Below are 21,202 nucleotides of genomic sequence, written 5' to 3' on the forward strand. Positions count from 1 at the left end.
AAACCATATGCGATTATTGCGAAGCAATTTTAATAGTATCAATGATGTTGAGTAATGCAATATCCCAATATTATCCAAAAGGAGAATTTTCAGTTAAGTGAAATGTCTATTCAGAACATATATGCTTTTGAATGGATGTAAAGTAAAAATCAAAAGATGATATTTAATTACCTGAGACTGGAGTGTCATAAATGCAGTTCTGTATGGAAAAATCTCGCAGAATGTTAGAGATAACCAAAAAATGAACAAAATGCCAGAAGTATGCCGCCCTCGCTTTCTGTTGAATAACATCAAGACCAAGGCAAAGAGCTGAAAAATAAAATAGAGTTATATGGAAACTGTCATGTAATCACACCAATAGACAGGCGTTTTATGAAAATCTAATCAGAACTTAAAGTCTAAAATTTCAATACAATAATTCATAAAGAAAAAATAGAATTTAAATCAGTCTAAGCATAATGGAAGCTATGTCCGAGGTTGATTTTTTCACGAAGTAAACTGTCAATAGGTAACTAAGAAAGAATACTCTTACTGTCATTATCTTTTATTTGTCTGCGTTCTTGTGTGTGTGTGTTTTTTTTTTTTTTTTAAGAGCTTGATGGCCTGTGATGCTGGTCATCATATATTTTTCTCAAGTGTAAATAGTAAATAGATGAAAAATTGATTAGCATGTCCATGCGCTAAAGAAAAGCCTATCTAGAATGATATGAGCAAGGCATGTTTTCTGGTATGTTTATTGTTTAAAAAAGAAAATGGGGAGTAGAATCCAGTAGAGAAATCAGTGGGAAAATTAATTAAAAATTTAAAAAAAATAGTAAAGAAAATTGTTTTAGAAAAACGAATACTATATTGGTAATTTTCTTTTTTCACTTTCGAATCAACTCCTATATAAGATTTAGTATAATTAAAAATTCTAAATAGAGAAAAGATGGTAAACAGCAAGAAAGAAAGATCATCCTACTTTCAAAAATATGAAACTTTTATTAATCCTATTTTTTGAATATTAAAATGCATAATGAACCTATTTTATAAATCACAGAAGTTATGAATAGGAATTGCTTTGAAACTTAAATTTTGATTGCAAAATCGACGTGGACAAATAACTATTTCTTAGAAAGCTATGTACATATCGCCGAGGAACTGTAAAATTCGATAAAATTATTAATCACACTATCCACATTTAAGCACAATATTTTACATACTTCAGATATTTATGAATATTTTAATAACTAAGTACATTTAATGAAAAGATGCATTTCATGAAACACATAAAAACTTAATCCAATTACGTCTCCAGAAGTGTTCATATAATCCTATATTTTATACCCAATTCGTATAGATTTTGTATTTTTTTTTAATTTATTAATTGGAAACTAAGCTAATAAAAAAAATATCAAATGACTACAGCAACCCTTTCCCCTTCAGTTTCGTAACCCTAGGCTACTTCCTAGCCTGGCTAATCGGAAATCCACCCCTGAATGCCTACAAACATTCAATAAAATTCAATTACCACTCAAAACATAACAGGTGATAAAAGGATGCAACTCTGTTTGCAAAAATAGTTTGTAGACTAAGAGTAATTTTTTTTTTCTCTTGAGTATAATTGCACATGCTCTCCGCCCAGCCCGAAAAGTCGCAGCGTGCATTAGAGAATGATGTAATGAATAGGAACTCAATGAAACCTATAGTGAGGGAGCGAGAAGAAACATGAGCCAAAACTGACTTTAAACAGGTCTTTGTAACACCGCCCGGCTGGAAATCTGGAATATTATACATTAATTAATTATTATATTTATGAAATATTAACGCTTTCTGTTACTGCAGTCCCGTAGCACTTTCTCTAGAAAGGATGATTCCATTAACACACAATCCCCAGACAAAAAACATTCTACAACATTTTAATATAAATTACCTATTTTTCAGTCCGAATGTTTAATAAAATTTAGTTACCTTCCCGATCCAAATGGCAGTTCAAATGCGGCAACCTTTCTTTGTGTTTTTTAAAAAGACTTCTTTTAAATGAATTCTTCTTAAACATATTTCTTATCTTATGTTCTATAATACTTTTCAGTAATATGTTTCTTTAGATAAATATCCATAAGTTAAAAAAAAAAAAAGTAGTACCGGTTTGGTCTCAGTTTTTGAATTTTTCTTTTAAATTTTGTATCAGCATACGTAAAATATAATTCTGTGAGCCTAGCTTACAATTTAAATAATTTTAGATATGTATCTAAAAAGACATTTCCCCTTTAAAAAATATCCATTCAGATATTCTACTTACAATAATAGAGAAATCTTTATAAAGTCGTCAGACAACAAGAGTTTGTAATATACAGAATGCAAGAGATATCCATTCACGAAAAATTATTCCCTTTTGTTCAAGAAGTAACTGAAAAAATGCTGACTGATAATGTATTGTCGTACATTGAATTCAGATTATAAAGTGTCTGCTACTTGCAAAAAAAAAAAAAAAAAAAAAATATTTTTAATGAACAATTATACGGGGAAAAAAATGCTTTCAACTCAAGATGATAGATATGATTTATACCATTCAAGCAGCATTAACAAACATGATTCTAATTTATATATTTTAACAGGATTTAGTGTTGAAGAATAATAACCACTACTACATGAAATGAAACTGGATACATTTCTTATATTTGTAATGCACATGAAATAGTAGTGATTTTACGATTTCCCTGACCCGCTAGTCGGAGACAGAGCGCAAATAGGTTCATTGGAAAAGTACCATTAGCCGAATTGTTAAATAAATAAATAAACTTGCAAAAAAGTACTCATTTTATGAATTATAAAATAGCAGGATAATTGTAATACTTTGACTGATTCCATTGTATAACTCGACAAGTTCTTTTCAGTTTGAAAAAGTTCATTTTGTTTTTTGTTTGTTTCTTATGGCACTTGCCACTGACAAGCCCGCTGTTACGAAGACAGCGATTTAAGCCTTAGGGGGACGTCTCTTATTTTTTATAGCAGCGCCAACTAGGGCCAAGAGTACGACTTTGCCACTCACGCATCATTCATTCGCTTGCACAACCCCTTTTTACAGGAGGGCACATTCACACATCTCACAGATAGAACAACAGAAGAACAACCCTGCCCAAACCAGGACTCGAACCCGGGACGCCCAGATCACGGGGAAGACGCGCTACCCCTATGCCAGGACGCCGGCAAAAAGTTCATTTGATTAGCACAGCATTTAAAATCATCAATCGTCTGTTCGAATATGTTTGCATATAAACTTAAATGCACTGCAACCATGAGGTAGTAAAATGAGAAATTGATCTAGAGTAAATTATTAGCATGTTGATGAAGTTAAGAATATGCTGAAATGTAAAACTGAATTGATCAAGTTATTTTTAAAAGAGATCTCCTGATGTGCTATGCCCAGGATTTATATTTAGCAGTTTTTATTCTCCTTATGTACACGTCTAGGAGTTTTTGCTATTTTTTTATGCAGCGATTCCATCATTGCATAAAAAACACACATAATATTATTCACCAGTGCTGCAGGTGTTCGTAGTTTTGCATAAACTGTAAACCTGAGTTATCACTAACGATAAACCACTAAATGGCTATAACCACTATATGGATAAATCCCAAGGTTGAATGCATTCATTGATTAATTGTTATAACTCTTATCAAAACCAAAGAATTCATACTTACAAAAGTAAGCGCTTTTAGCGATTCCGCAACGAGGGAAGGCACAAAATATACATCATTACTTTTGTTAAACAATTCATCCAATATATTCAATGCACACAAAATACTCAGGATCAGAGATAAAACCTAAAAATAAGAAGATATTTAAAAAAATACCACCAAATAAAAATGAACACTGTATACTTTTGAGATTTTACATCTATATGTTTAGTCTTTTCCTTATGGGAGAGGCAGATACTATCCACGCACATATTTTCTCTCTTCGTATACGCTAGGACACCAATTGTGTCATTGTAGCAATAAAGTGTAAAATTACTCTAAGTAATTTTACTCTCCCCTCTACCATTTAAAGGAATAACTACAATCTGCCATTTTTGTGAAGTCGATATTGATTTTAGGGGTCCAGTTATTACCAAAACCAACATATTCAGATACAATTCCAGGACTGACATTCTATATTTGTATAATAAAATGTAAGAGATATACATTTCAAAGAGATTCAGATCTTTCTGCTCAAACAGTTTTGGCTGTTTCAAAACAAGTCATTGCAAGGCTTGGCATCTCAACGGATATATTTTTAGACAAAAGTAAAGAGTATGAAGTGTTGCTTATTATCTCAAACAATTCTTCAAAATTATATTTATTTTGTTGTAAATTCCTTCATTAACTGACATTCTATATATCCTAATAGTCCTAATTTTAGAATATCCTGGGAAGCAATAAACGTACTAAAAATTACTTTATTAAGTTTAGTTAAACTTACTAAAAGTCACATGTTCAAGGCATTTAAAACTAGTATTCTTACTTTTGTAAAGTTAACTATCCTCTTACGCCTGATTGAAGTCTGTCTAAATCCAAGATCTTTGACGCCATCGTCTGCGAATTCTTCAAATGTTCGGACACATCTCAATTGAAATTCCGCACTTTCTGAAAGAGGCTCCTCCGTAAATATGAATTTATCTTCTCGCTGGAGTCTAGTACAAAAAATCAGGCGAGGATTCTGGAACCAATGGTACAGAGATTACCTATGCCCTCAACAGAAGAGATCCAAAAGGGCATTTACCAAGAACTAATACCCAAAGCGGGAACTTGCTGGTAATTCACGATTCTCAATTGTCTATTTTACATTGAAAAATGGATAAAGTAATTAAAATTTATCCAGGAGCAGATTAAATAAGGTACGGATTCATGTATTGTTCTTTAGTATTTTGTGTTTGCAGTATATGTTTATTTATGTACAGCAGTATATGCTTATTTGTAGCGCAATTTGAATTTTTCTTTCTTGTACTCGAAATAAAGCAGCATTCAAACATCTGGCAAAAATTTATTTTATCTGTTACTTATACTCTGCCACAATTTAAAACCCTTTTTGGTCTCATCATGATGAGATTTCATCTCAATTTTAGCAGACTTTCTGTTCATTTATTTAGTGTTCAATTCTCACGATTGTATATTCTTAAATTATAATTTTCTCACAACATTTTAAATCAGCTTAGCAATATTCCCATTTTTTTTAATGATAATAGTATTATCAAATCTATTGTCCAATTTCTGCACGATTTTTTTCAAAGAACAAGCAAGCATAAAATCTTCAATACTAACATGAGCAAGCCTTTTTCCCTTTTAATTACAATAAATACATGTATGTATCAAAATACTTCAAATCCCTGTCATAGAAGCACATTCCCATATTTGCAGTGATAAAGACGATCAATCATCTTGAAACCTGTAGATACAACTTACACAAGTAAAACACCATTATGCAATAACATTTCAATTTATTTATTTTACAGTGACCTTTAAAAACCAGAAATAACCATTATTAGTATTTTCTTACAGATGTTTTATAGCCAAGAATAGATAAAGCAATTGTACCATTCTGATTATATTTGCTCCAGTCCATGGTAAGGGCTTGTAGGAAGACTTCCTTTGAAAATAGCATTCTAATGGACCAAACAGCCACAGGAACAAGCAAGGTGTCCACACGAGGGCTGTCTTTTCGAAGCATGGTGTTAAATCTGGATTGGTTGAATTCCATAAAAGATTGTCATCCTGTCCCACAAAAAAGATACAAAATGAGAACAAATATTAACACAAGAAGTCCGCAGTAATATTCTTAAGTATACCCTGGTTGAATAGAATTTGCTTTGGGAAATTGTAGTCTTTTACTGTCAATATATTTCTGATGCCAAGCATGATGAACTTATTGGAATGGGAACTACGGTGATAGCTGAACCGGATAATGGAAAGCGATGTCTCATACATAATGACATAATACAGCTTCTTCATTAAAAGCCCCAAAAAATAAATTTCAAAATAAAATAAATTTGTGCATATATTTTCCTTTACAGTAAGTACACAATAGACTGTATATTATGTAATTTTAACATCATTTTCCTCATGTATGCATATAAAAACTAAATCTTTGTCCCTTATTTACAATTTTTTTAACTCATTTGAATGAAACATCAGTCCGACTTCCGACTTATTAGTACTTCCGTCCTTTTCCGATTGATAAGTCAAGAAGGACTATGTACTTTTAACAGGAATTTATCAGAAATAATGGATATTATTCTTGTTACAGAAAACAGTTAATCCAGAAACATTTAATGGAAAAAAATCAATAAGGCAACTATAGGTAGGATTATCAGTTTAGTATAACTCGATACTACTAAATTATTTCTAATGAATTATTATCTACAGTATCTGTCAAGCTATGATTTTACTGTAGGGAAAGTTTAAATGGTTTTTAAGATTATACCTAAAGGAGAAAATTTTAAAAAAATTCCTTCGCATGTACACATATTTTGCAACAAAGTGGGAAATAAAATTCTCGAATGTCGCATTTGTAAGTTTCCTCTCAGATAAATCAGTAAACTATCGGAAATAAAATTTAGCTTTGGTTAAAATAACCAGTTTTCCATATTTCCAGAGAAGAAAATGTTATATTTGAAAAGGAATACAAATTACATATTGAAAATGAATGTTAAAAAAAAGTTAAGGTAACAATAATCTTATGCTTTTGAAAAAATATTATGTTCAGTTTTTCTTTCTTTTTTCATAGCCTCTTTCTATTTCTACAATACCATATACTTTATTTTATGCGGAAATTAAACTTCTGTGAAAGAAAAACAACGGCCAAAAACGGGAACATGCAGAATTAGCAAGCACATCATGCCCAACTTTATCCCACATAATAAAAACAGAGTCATTTTAATTTCAATTCAAGACAAGGCCAATCTTCAGTACTCTTCTTTCGAGGAGAATCCCCTTCCCCACCCCTACACCAATTTGTGAACATGTATCAAAGAATTTTGAAACCCAAACTCTTGCAGTTTATGAGATGACTTCTATTATATTATACGAAGGTCTTTTCATCTCCTAGGCTGCAGAACATACTAGTGTCCTGAATAAAAGAGGCTGCAGGCCAGCTAGCCAAACAGGTCACTTTCGGTACCACTGCAGTGTCGTCACAAGAAAACTGTTAAAATGTATTCGTTTCTCATTTAGAAAAAATTGTGAATCTCATCGAAAACGGGCCGTTTTGAATTTCAAGTTAGAAATATAAGTACTGGACATTATTTGATGTAAGAATCAATGAGCGCATCATGCGAAAAAGACCCTTTTATGTTTCAACTCTACTGTTTAATGGCTCCTTGATAAATAATAAGAGAGTGCTCTAGATCACTATAAAACTGAATAACTTTCATCCTTCGTCTTTTTCAATGAATGTAGTCTAAAGTATATAAGACATTCCTTCTAAATTTGAAATATTTTATTAAAATGTGATGAATAATTTTTGAACAGTGAGTTTTTCTTATCATTATTCGTTCATTAAGGCTGAAATTTTAACATTAATGTATCATTGAAGAGAGAATGGCAAAAATGACGAGTCGTCAATGGGCTATAAAAGGATTCAGGGACGAAAGAAGTTGAAGAGTACTAATTGTGTATTTTCACCATAAAGTGCTACTAAAAATGTCATTAGTGGACACCTGAACCGGACCGAAACCCTTGTCGGGCCGGAAGATTTTAAATGAATTTAGTACACGAGTCATTTAAGATATAAACATTAACAAATCATAAAATCTTATCAAAATCAAATAATAGAATAAGATTCTGATTATTTAGGAAAATTATTAATAAACTTGATCAATTATCAAGTTAAAACTTAACAAAAAAAAAGTACACATTACTACATAAATATGGAAGTATTGTACCAATGATATGCCATAATATAATTTATACGGCCCCAATATAATTGAAAAAATCAAATGATCTTTAACTTGTATCATAAAATGTTATTCTTTGCATTAAACTGAAAAAAGTATAAATGCAAATGATAAATAATTTCTTTAAATAAGGTTAAAATACAGACGATAAAATCTTAGTTCTTGAAAGCTGCACGGCCGGTGGATGCAATTGTTTAGCATCTTAACTTCAAAGCTTTTCATTCATTCAGTTTCGTAATAAACCTCTTCGTATTTTAATTTTATAATATTTGTTAACTTTATATTATTTCATGTGAAATAAATACCGAATTATCGATAATAAAGTCATTATCTATGGGTACTTAAAAACGCAATATTTCATTTTCCCCCCTCCTTCTTTTCTTGTATAACATGAACCGCTATTACAACGCAGCACAACAATTGTGTCATTAGAGAAGAACAGACGAAGATGCCTCATTTGATAGTTGATTACATTACATGTATAATCATTCCGTTAGAAAGGTGCTTGGGAGCAATTTTTTTTCAAAAAAATGTTTCGTTGGAAAATATTTTAATGCAAACTTAGGATACAAACAGGTGTTACAAATATCGAAATATTTTATACAAATAAATGAAGAACGCTGACTTTGTAGGATTAATTCTAAACTCACTATATCTTCTGAGACATAAAATGAATTTTTTAAATTCCAAAAAAAAGTATGAAGAGAAATGAAATGAGCGTTTTTAATTAGATCCATTTAATGCAATTTTATTTCATGATTTGATTTAAAACGCACAATAAATCAAAATCCGAAAATCTTACTTAAAATGAAAGACTAAGGCGACATTCTAGGAAGTGATGGCTAATCCAGAGCATCTGTGGTCACTTCAGTACAGATTAAAAATCAAATTTCATTCATCCAGCACTCTGTTTCTGAGTTTAGATGCTCAGATTCACAAATATATAATCTTAAAAATAGTGTTTTCGGACGTGAGGGTACATAAAACGGCAACTTATGAAAATCTCGAGACTGAATTTGGGATGGATCTTAAAATATTCTCCACGGAAGGAAAACGTGAAGAAGTATTAGATAAAAATTCCATCATTTTGGCACATAATGCTCAAGTTATAAACTATTTATACAGTTAGATCTAATTACAAATATAAAAAGATCGCATATTTTTTACAAAAATAATTATATCTTAAATTGTCCCAAAATATGCGCGACTTACCCAAAAAGGAGACTTGCAGAATTCATCCAAAAGCGGCGTTTTCACCATGGCGAATCTACTTGTGTAATCCTACTCAGGCATGTGTCACCTTACTGACATGATCCAAGGCAGGAAAGCGCACAGGGACGGAGGACCACCGTCAATCTGAAACGAAGAATAAGGATCTGTGATATTTCCGCAATGTGGCTCTCATCAGATCAATTAACCAATTAATACACGCCACTATTTATCGAGCAGGGCACTTCCTAGGAGAGGCAAGGACACACAGTTGCACATGTAAAGGGTTCGCCATCATTCAAGTTTCGTTTTCATTTTTTTTTTTTTTTTCTTGTGAGCGGGAGGCTGTTGCTGGCTGGAAATGGCAACTTTCCAAAGTTTATCTGAAGAAAGGGGAACTTGTACTTGCTTTTAGAACAACCACCGAGCTCTGGTGGCGATTCAGATACGGATTCCAAGAAAAATTGCTACCGCCAGATTTGCATAACGGGACGGCAAGTTGAAATATCAAATTAATAAATAAAAAGCGGATGGAGAAATAATGGTATCGTTTTTGTTATCTAAGTCGAGTTGAATCCAATTGCGATTATAAATGGCAACATACTTGCACGTGTCTATAAAAAAAAAAAAAAAAAAAAAAAAAAAAAAACTGCTGTTTGCATTATTACAGCAACAAAAAAAAAAAAAAAAAAAAAATCAAAATCATTCAGTACTGTACTTTACATCTCATAAATGTTGAATACTTTCTACTGAAATATTGATTTCTTAAAATATTAGTGATTTCAAATAATTTTTTTTTCACTACTCGCTTCGCCAATTTAATTCTGGATTCCACCGCAGAAGTCTCAAAAGGACACAAGTTGTGTCACAATGTTAGACTCAGTACAAAAAGTTGGAATGCTGTGCACAGTTTTGCTTGTGATTTAAACTGACTTCATTTACTTGAAAAACGATTTTAAGCACAAAGAATAATGTAAAATGTAGAGCGGAGGATCCGGTATCTTGAGATGAAGGCTAGTCTTTAAAAGCAGAAAATGTTTTTTATTTATTTCCATACTGAACTATTCAAAGTTTCACAATATTCTATACAAAATGATGATTGTCACTAACAAACATTTTGGACTAAGAAAAACAAAACAAACATTGCCCTTTAATGGGTTATGTTCGTTAACAGTTTTTTTATTCCTTCGATTCAAACAGTTTACTTTCTTTTTTTTTTTTTTTAAATCAACTTCAATCAAGAAGAAATAAGCGTAAAAAAAGTGAGGAATGGAAATTTAAAAACCTAGTATTACTGTTAATCAACAACATTAAATTGTTTCATTGTATTTCAGTTAAATTAGAGAACATATTTACCTTGGAACTCGTATTTTTTTTAATTACATCTTAACCTTAAGAAATACCAAATACCCCAAACTGCGATTCATTGATACAGATCTAACTATTGATAATCGCGCTTTGCATTTCGTTTTCTTTAAATGTGTTATGTTCGTAAAACAATGAAAAAAATTACACCTTTGAAGATTCTTTAAAGTTCTTGAGAAATTTGTAACATTTTTTTTTTTTTTTTTTTTCGTTATTAGGGTTTCTTGTGTTAATACCAAATTCACTCACAAATAATGATCCGGATTTAAACGACAACGACCTTAGAGAAACCATAGTAAATCGAAAAATATTGTTCTTGAAATATGCACTAGAGACATATTACAAAAATAGTATGAAATCAACTACAGAAATGCCCTTGCGGCATCGGTAATATAACAGCCAGATGTCAGGACTGGTGATTTTATCCAGCTCCATTAATCGCACACGTTTTTCAAGTGACCCGATGAAGAGAAATGACTTCGGTTACGATACGGAAGCCAGTCTATATTTTGCCGGTGGTTATTTCAACAGGGTGACGTAGTTATCAAAAGTTGACACCAGGAAATGAAAATTCGTCCGATTCGTTGAGTCTTTCACCTCCCAGACATCTTTTCAGAACAAGACATTTCAGACACATTTAAGATGGCCATAAATTTTTGAAAAAGTTTGAACCTATCAAATGGAATTCACTGTATCCCTTGTAATAGTACGCGCAATGATTCCACTCACTCACGTTGTATACGGAATCACGAGCATCAGTGTCCCAAGTACTGGCAACTTCTGAAATCAGCACGATACGCAAAATTAGTTTTTTTTTTTTTTTTTTTTTTTTGTAATCTCAGTTTAAAACGATAAGTCTCAGCGTAAAGTAAAAACCAGACATCGTTCCTCACAAGCCTTACTTTTACGATTCTATAATTCTCCATAATGTTCAGAGATTCTCCTAAATCTGTGCCATGTTATATCAAAACTGTGTTAACGAAGTGCGCAAGATACCTTTACTTCAAAACGGGGATCTTCTGGTGAAATATGAATAAAATTATATGAAAATTATGGATGACCTCGAAAGGTCATCAAAACTAACAATTTCTTTTCAGTATATAGTTCTATTGTTTGACGATGGCGTTTCTGTACAACAGCACTTTTTCCAACTCAAAAAGTTTTTTTTTTTTTTTTTTGAAAATTTCGGCATTAATTGAAAATATCCACAAACAAAAAATATTATTTTTTTCATAACTATCAACTATGATAAACATTCACACTATCTCCTAAGAACAAACATGTGAGCCACAAGAAGATTAAAATATGCAGAAAGAGAATAGAATTTTCAAAATATGTATAAATAGTTTTTCATCAACTGTTGGGACAGTTCATGAAAAAAAATACAAATATTAATTAAATTAAAAATATAAATTTTATTTATTATTAATTTGTACTTACAATTAATAATAAATATCAGTCATATCGCTCAGAGACAACTCAAAGCGGAGAAAGCTAAATACAATAAATAATTTCTAATAAATAATGAAGCGTACTTCTACATGAATATAGCAGGAGCTCCATGAAACTGAACAACTATCATTATAAAGACATAGCTTAAAAATTTGTGATATCCAAAATTAAATTCCGTTGAAATACATTAACCGTTTTTCAATACATTTTGCGACAATTTAACTGAACGTCATGATGTAGCGTGAAACTTCACCGTCTTCTCGACTTCCATTACCAAGGGCTATCAAAAAGCACAAAGCCTGGCGGAAATGAAAAAAAAAAACACACACAAAAAAAAAAAAAAAAAAGGAAATATAGGCATTATTTTCCATTTTCTGAAACAGAGATAACATGCACACCAGTAAAACGAGATGTAGATTAAAATTCACTTAAAAAATATTTCACTGATAACGAATTATTACTAGATAGTGGCATGCATGCTAAATTATAGCTATTAACTGCTAGAATAGCGAATTTATTTAAACTCTTTATTAGGCGCAACATTTTATTTTGTACATTTATTGTTGCTCCCATCCAATAAAGAATATTAGCGTGCCCAAAGGAATTTTCTCCCTCTTAAAGTCATTGCTACTTTGACTTCAATAAAGATTTTTATATGTCAAAATTTTGCAATTCTATTTGTGAGTAGTGGGGATTTAAAAAAGGAAGAATGACCTAGTGACTTATTGACAATGGTTTTTATTCCTCTGATAGAAAATAAAACGAACGTTCATATATACGCAACATTTTTTTTTTTAAATTATTTCTGCGAATGATCCATATCATTCCTGTATCTATCCATTTGTTCCTCAAAACTAAAGAAAGAAAAACTGCTGGTTGTTCTAATATCAAAACGTGCAAGGAGTTAAGTAACAGAATCGACAATAAATCGGGCACAGTTGTGCAATATGGGATATTTTTCAACATTTTGAGATAATGAATTTCACAAAACTGCCGCCCAAAATTAATTATTGCATTTTAAACGAAATGAATTGAATCTATAGTCTGTAATAGCAGTTCTGAAATTCATCAAACGGTGATTAGATCCCAACTCTAACTTTAAAAAAGCCAGAAAATATGACCAAAAAATAAAAACATACATATAAACGACACAATGTAGTTTTGTAAAATATATTAAAATATGATAACATGGGACAATTCACAATATTTATTCAGTTGTTGCATGTCTTGAACAGACATTTTTGCTGCATTTCGCCTTATTTTAAGGCAATAAAAAATTACTTTACTGAAATAGCACATACAAACATGATACCAAAAGTGATTCACTCAAGTTAGGAAGATCTAAACACCTATACATCGTCTAAACCACCTGATAGAATTCTTTAACAGTAACAGTATTTTATGCATAATTCGTACACGGGAAAGTAATGTTAATAATGTAATAACATTACATGTATGCAAATAACATTTTGAAACATTTATAAATAAGGACTTTTTCTGAACATACTTACAGCAATAAGCATATACGTAACTGAAATATGCAGCAGAAGAAAGAGATCATGTATAGGAGATGAATAACTACAAAAGATTTTAATGCTTTAACAGAATGATTCATGAGCGCATGGCAGCTCAGGCAAACGCTGCAAACAATCGCTTGATAAGTTGTTATAAGTAACCGATGAAGAATTCCCTTGATAGCCATAATCTCTGATGGTAGTAACTCATTATCACCAGCCGACCATAAATAAATGTAAATTTGCCCGAGTGACCAAACAAACAATTAATGTTTAACAAAAAGAATATTTTACAACTTTCTTTTCAGACATGCTAAAGAATGCATGATTCATTAAAGAATACAATGCCTTCAAAGAAGATGTTCGTGTCCATAACTGAGCTTATATTATTGATTCACAAAGGCGAACATAACGAGGAAAGCATTTTGCTCCCCTCTTTTATTTCAAGAATTAGTTGTTTCCATCGGATAGCTGGACTCGAAATTTTTAACATTTTAAACAAAAAACATTAACAATTTTTAATAACACCAATAACTAAATCTTACTTCTGCTGCTATTTTTCATGATATTTATTTTCAACAAAAACTCATTTCTGTAATTTTTTTTTTTAATGTCGCATTTGTTTTATTACGATTAGCTAACTCCATGCAGCACTGCGCTCAGTTGTTCACTTCGGTGTTCGGAGACCCTTTCTTACAATACGAATGAGTGTGAGTGTCTGCTGGACAAATCGTTTGACCCCGAATTACCAAACTTGGCTCGCATATACTTTTGAGAATAAGGAATGAGTACCTCGAAGCGATGTTTTTTTTAAATTTCAATTAATTAAAAGTTAAGAAAATTTTTGCGTTCTTTCCTTATATATTACAGCACAAAAAAGATTTTTACATCATTTTAAAACTCAGAAACATTACCTTTTCAATTATGATTTTTTTTGTCGTATAAATTTCTGTCCTATATTTAATCAGTTTTGTTTTTTAATTTTAAGCATATTTTCAAATATATATTTCATATGAGCCGCCTATGGCAGACAGTTGGTTCGACAGAATTAATGATCACTAAAATTGAATTAATGATCACTAAAATTTTTTATTAAATATTTTTGTGCGATTTTGTCTAAACAACTTCCTCAGCGAAATAATTTTCAGCCTTGAATTTTGATAAATATATAATTCATATTATTTTAAAAGCCTTACGCTGTTCAGTTCATTTTACTATGAATTGCCCTTATTTTTAGTTAGCTCCATTACAATTCGTAAAAAATACTTTAAATAATGTAAAATTTGGAATTTTTTTTCTAATGTCAATAGCATTTTTAATAAAAAGTTTAAATCTTTTACAGATTCTTCACAGAATTAAATAAATACATAGCTAACTTTCCGGAAATCTGTTTTACTAATATTGAATTGTGTTGAGAACCGATTAGTATTTGGGTCTGTTAAACAAAAACGAAAAAATATCTGCAGCTCCAATAGTGATTTTCATGAATATCTTTGGTGTTCTTAGAGAATTATTATTTTTTGGATTCCAAGATATTTAGTTTTTGAATTATCGTTCATCATGCATTTGATATTCATTCTGAGTTATTAAGATAATTGTTGTAAAAAGTGTTTTAAAATCTTTTTTTAAAAGTTGATTAAACATTGCAAAAATATTTATATTAAAATACAAAGTGGTATCATTGAAAAAATAATTATTTGAATTTTAAAATAATGTAAACATTTTTGTAATATTCTTGGATGTTATCGTGTTAAACGAGTTAAATTAAAAAGTAAGCAAAACTTTGGCGTTTTAAGATTTAAAAAAATTGTCCCGAGTTGATCATTAACACAACCAAAGTATATATGTGGCAAATTTGATAATCGTTGGTCAAGTGATAAAGTTTGAATCGCACAATACACACAGAACAGACTCACGCAATATATTCATCTTTATTGTAAGTAGTTATAAAATAAAAAAGTTAACATGCACGAGCTTCTTTACGCGTGCATGGAAAAAAAATAGAATTCCTCAACGTGTAAAAATCATGTATGGAAAAAAAGCTCAAATTAAAAGAAGTACATTAACTCTCACAGCAAACTTAGAAAACTGTCATTTTCAACATACATCTAACAGGAAAAATGGTCTAAATGAAGAAAAGAATCATTTTATGCCATTTTAATTAAAAAATAGAATAAATGTTCTGATAAATTACGAATATTAAATTGTATACACTCTCTGGATATTAGGAATCAAATTTAATAAAACATTCTTGAGGCCCTTATATTTTAAATTTAAAAAAAGGTTCCACTATTCTACGACTAAAACTAAATTCAAATATCATTAGTTTATAAAAGAGCGTCATTTCAGACCATTCCATTGACATTCTTGAAGATCCGCTAAAGAAAACCTGGAGTCTTCAAGGATTGGCCAGAAATAATATAACTATTGATTGCCATAAAATATTGATAGTCTTCATAACTCGGTCAGATTTAGTTACATTAAACAGAAATGTTTTTTGGTTTTGAAGTTAATGTCAAGACTATTTCTTCGGGCCAAAGGACTTTACAAAATTTAGATCAAATTTATACCAACCATGTTTTTTAAAAATATATTTATTGACTGAAACGAAATAAAATTTATTATTTATAACATCTAGATCTTTTTAAAAGTAAAAATAGAAACTGAAATTTTATGATGAATGAGAGAAATTTTCTTCAAATAATCCTCTACGATATTGCATAAATTTAAAAGATATTCTACATGGTGGTTATAATTAAACTTCCCTTATAAACAGCATCATAGAACGCAAACGGGTGGATGGATTGCAACGAAATTTGGCATATAGACTATACACGAGATGCGCTCACGCCATTTCGAAAAAAAGTTCCAAAATGTTTACCAGAGGGCGTCTTTTCCGGAAAAACATTAATTTTAACACAATAAACGACCAAAACGGAATGCAGAAACAATATTAACTTTTATTGACTAGTTTCTGATCACCTTGTCATCGAACCACATTAAGTAAAGGTAATGAAAATAAAACAGTAGCTGTTTGAGAGAGAAAAAAACTTAATCGTGTCCAGGATGATGTAGGGAAGGTGCTCCAAGTGACCACCCTCATTCACCTGCAAAATTTCAAGTCGATGGACAGTGTGTTCAATAGCAGATCGTAACTGATCAGTTTTGATGCCTCGCACATGAGTTCTTTAAATCATTCAACGTCGCAACAAGATACCGTCATCATTACAGTCGGTAACATCGACATAAAACATGACAACGACTGCAAACGTTTCTTACCCTAACTTGTTTTGCAGCTTCCTCTTCTTCGCAAGCATGCAAATCTCGAGATCTTTTCCTAGAACTGACAGCTTTTACTGGTTTTACATTTTAATACTCATAATTCTTGTTCTGGATTGTTAATATCGATTCCGTATTCCGTTTTGGTCGTTTATTGTGTTCAATTTAATGTTTTTGCGGAAAAGGCGTCCTCTGGTGGACATATTGGAACTAAAATTATTTATTTATTATTATTACTATTTTTTGAAATTTCTGGAGCGCATCTCGTGTATAGTCTACATACCAAATTTCGTTGCAATCCGTTCATCCGTTTGTATTCTATGATGCTGTTTATAGGGGGAGTTTAATTATAACCACCCTGTAGAATACACAAAAAGACATCAATACTAAACGATTCTACTTTCTTTTCTCATTTTTAGAAACATATTGGTATCAACAAATATATTTGTGTATTAGTTGAAGTTTAAACACCTTCATTTCAAAATTAAATTTTACAGAAAATTACGAAAATGCACAGTACAATGAATAAAGCGAAGTAAGGCTTCTAAAATAGGATAAACAATATAACTATAAAAATTTGAAATTAAAAAAAAAAATCTTTGCCGAAGAAGGCATTAAGACCAAGTTACATAGAACATTTAATTGAAAATGTTAGGGACCAGGAAACTAGCCGGCCCTCTATATATAAACATTTTAAATATATTTTAAAATTTACATTACAATTGAACATTTTTAATAATCGGGAAAAGAATTCGGCTTTACGTTGTCTATAATGAAGTAAAAACATACGTACGCACATTTGTAAATATAGATGCAAGGATAAAACACACATTTGTACAATAAATTGTATCATGCAAGTCCAAACTGAAAAGAATTTCCTCGGGAAAAAAAAAAAAAAGACTCGAACTTCTTGCCGCAAGATGACATTAAACTAACCTACTTTGACATTACACCCAAACCAGCCAAATGATCATTTTCCAGTTGCCATTCCAATGTATCAGCGACACATTGATACATTGAATTTGATTTTAAGTTCATAATCCAGTGAATGACATAATCGCAAATTTACACTAATGGCCAAGTAGTAGTGACACGTTTTATTCATTTAAATACTTAAAAATGGGGTATGGGGTTGTTTACTCTCAAATCTGTCTTTAAGACAAAAAAAAAAAAAAAAAAAAAAAAAAAAAAAACGGTATTTAAAAAAAAAAAAAAATTACAAAAGAAATTATTAGCGTGTCCGAAAGATGGCCATTGGAACAAGCTCAATTTCCCCTCTCATTTTATGTAAATGGTTAAATAAATCTTAATAAATCAGTTACTTAAAGATAAAAGTCATCCAAATATGACAGCACGAAATTTCTCACTTCAGTACACTTTATGACAGTTGAAGGAAGAGTTTATTATACGAATAGAAAAACTTGGGATTTCAAATCTCAGCAAAGAAACAAATGAAATAAAACGTTTACAAGAATTTTCTGTTCTTCCTTTCAGCTTTTTTATGCGATTTTTAAAGAATGACTTAATGTCATAAGACAGATGTCAGCCATGGTCAAAACTTTTATGCTGAAATTACAGATAGATGTCGTCATCTTTAAGCCAATGAGTTGAGATGTGTATGCATAACAGATCGACAGCGCAGTTAAGCCGAATCATGCTTTGGTAATTGACATTCATTTCAAGCTGACAGAAAAAAAAATTGAAAATAACTTTTCAGATTAAAAGGACTTACCAATCTATACCTTTCTAAAGCGTAGAAGACCAAAATGTAGATGGCGATAGTTCAAACAAAATCATCGGTTCGACAACACAGAGCTGATTATCGCAAGTGAATATGTGTCCAAAGTTGTTCAACAAAAGGCAACACCAAAATCCCAACTCTGGAATGTAAGGACAACATTTATCCGCATTGTGAATCCTTACACTTTCAAACTAAATGGAACCGCACTCACTACAAGCTGTCGGAATGGGAATTAAAGTATTTACCACCTATCCTCAATTTGAAGAGGGAACACAACATCAGGCCTATAGGAGTCAAAATGCATTTGTCAACTAAACAGAAACAATTTTTTTTCATCAACCTCTCCCATTAAAGTTAATCCTCACAAGTCCAAGGAAAGAAAATACGCAAAAACAACTCGTATAGTTGAGATAAAAATCTTCAAACGAGTTAAAAAAAATTCTTCCTAGTTAATTCTTCAAAGCTTCATTGTAATAAATTGTACTTAAATAAAATAAAAAAAGAGAAATAAATCAGTCACGTCCAGATAATTTGCAAGATTTCAAGGCATCAGGAAACGGGTGCAGATAAAAAGGAATCCTGCTCGTTTCCTGTAATTACGAGGAGGGATCTCATTATATTTGCACCAAATTCAGATAATCAGTATGTATGAAGGGCGTTTTTATTCAAGCACTGAGGAACCAAGAGTTAAGAACAAAATAAATTTACTACAAAAGTTATAGTAGTAGCAGGACAAAAAAAAAAAAAAGAGCTATCTTGGTTTTATTCTGCAATCGATCACTGTACATGAAAAATAAGAATAGCATTTTAAAGCTGGTAAAGTATACAAAAAGGTGGAATGCATAAAATTTACTTAGGGGATCTCTACATATTTAAAATTATACAAACTTGGAAATTTTCTACGCCAATATCCTTTTTTGATGTTATAAATAAATTTTCAATGGAGAAATTACCCATAATACGAATTTTGTTTAATATAGGATGATTAACATCGGAAGATATTTGACATTTTGTATTTAACGGTTGTTTACATATTTAGATGCGCAAGATTTAAAAACTGTGTTGACAACAGTAATAGCTTTTTTTTATATTTTAATTATACTTTATAAACATCTGTAAAATTACTGCCTACATTTTTAAATCGATTGCTATTTTATGCATGACAAAACAGTGAGAATTTCTGCAAAAAGTGACCCTTTTGCGAAAAGATATATCCAAAAAGCATTGAAAGTTTTGTTTCAATGGCATCTGAAAATGGCACTGGATAAATTATACTTCCCAAAGTTCTCATTACATCTTATAATTCAGATAATCTGTATTTTTTTTTTTCGAATTCGCTACATTATTTGGTAGATAAATAATAATTTATTAAATTTTTAGGCCTCGCCTGCGTTCTCCAGTACAGCCAAGCGGCCCTAGGCACTTCCCACGGCGAAAATTGACCGCTGTGTATTTCTGTTCTATTGATAATCAACCAATCAATTTTCTCGTGAGAGATAAGAGGTGCACCTCCAAAAGAAGTAGCACGTTTGCAGTCCGGATTCTGTTCAAATCCGAAACGCCTGGTGCTATTTGGTTTGATATAGTATATTAACATCCCGTTTTAAAACAACACTAAGGCTATTTTGAGACGGGCCTCGTCATTTTGAACCGCAATCACATGCCAATGATGATGCCTGAATTGACACTCCGTCTCCAGAATTCCATGCCACACTAGAGGGAGGATATTTGGGTCCGACAGATTTAATTTGAACCAGATCCTTTTACACGACGATTCTTCGAGGGAATCGGGTTTTGAACCTGGAACCCTCCGGAAGGAACCTGGAAGCCACGAACTTACTACAAGTGCAATCGCAGCTACACATGCAGTCATTGTTTCTTGCATGACTGTTAAACAGTATTCATACGGTCGACAGAACATAAGTGGCAATGCTGGAATACATAATTACAATAATTAAGAATGCATATAATATTTGCTTTCAACACTAAAATTAAGAAATATATATATAATTAAAGCACTATAGTAAAGTATATTTTTCAGTGAAGTAATACCTCTTCCTTTTGGATGATTCACTTTAAAATTGGATGCATGTCTAAAATCCGGAAGTACAGAGTGTACGCAAAATTTCTTTGTGTTCACCTACACTTGGTTCAAAGTATGTCTCCCCCCCTCCCTGGACAAGAAAAGACTTGAAACGTCGACACTCTAAGTTCGAAAAAAAAAAATTATAACGTTCTCTCGAATGAAAAGATAGAAAGTACTAAATATGCATTAACTTTTTACGTCACAGATCGTTAGATGCATCTTCATTAAGTCTCTAGATCCAATAGCTAATCCATCGCACTCGGGCATTTTTCATTTTTAAATCTACAATCTGTCTTAAGTGTGAGCGGAGGCAGCTTATCAACCCCTACCGCTCGTGTGCAAGCCACAAGAGGATGAAAAAATATCCAGCCGCAAAGACAAGAGGTCATTGACCTGCCGTTCTAATTACTCCAGCATCTAAGTGCCACGCTATTAATCGTTTGTTCTTTCTCATAATTTGGTAAACGTCATCGTTCCGCTCTTCAAAGCATATTAAACTTTTTCTTTTATTATTATTATCCTTCATAACTCCTATGCAATTCACTGGTTTTGTACCATAAATAAATTAAAAAGCGATTAGAAATCATTACAGGTAACATTCTAGATCAAGTTTTCAGGACCCCGAGTGCAGTGGCGCACCTAC

General features: G+C 31.4%; 1 protein-coding gene across 4 annotated transcripts in view; it reads right to left on the minus strand.

The window, feature by feature from the left end:
- The window catches only part of LOC129980076 (multidrug resistance-associated protein 1-like), a 111,627-nt gene that overhangs the window by 37,008 nt on the left and 53,417 nt on the right, over positions 1–21,202 (minus strand). For all 4 annotated transcript variants that reach the window (XM_056090773.1, XM_056090768.1, XM_056090769.1 and 1 more), the window contains exons 2-5: positions 9,126–9,269; positions 5,557–5,733; positions 3,685–3,807; positions 172–309 (exon numbers count right to left, since the gene is read on the minus strand). In XM_056090773.1, coding sequence (XP_055946748.1) covers positions 172–309; positions 3,685–3,807; positions 5,557–5,733; positions 9,126–9,173 — 486 coding nt within the window. In that variant the 5' untranslated portion in view covers positions 9,174–9,269. The remainder of the gene's footprint in view (positions 1–171; positions 310–3,684; positions 3,808–5,556; positions 5,734–9,125; positions 9,270–21,202) is intronic.

Source organism: Argiope bruennichi, chromosome 1 (genome assembly GCF_947563725.1).
Source record: "Argiope bruennichi chromosome 1, qqArgBrue1.1, whole genome shotgun sequence".
Lineage (NCBI taxonomy): Eukaryota > Metazoa > Arthropoda > Arachnida > Araneae > Araneidae > Argiope > Argiope bruennichi.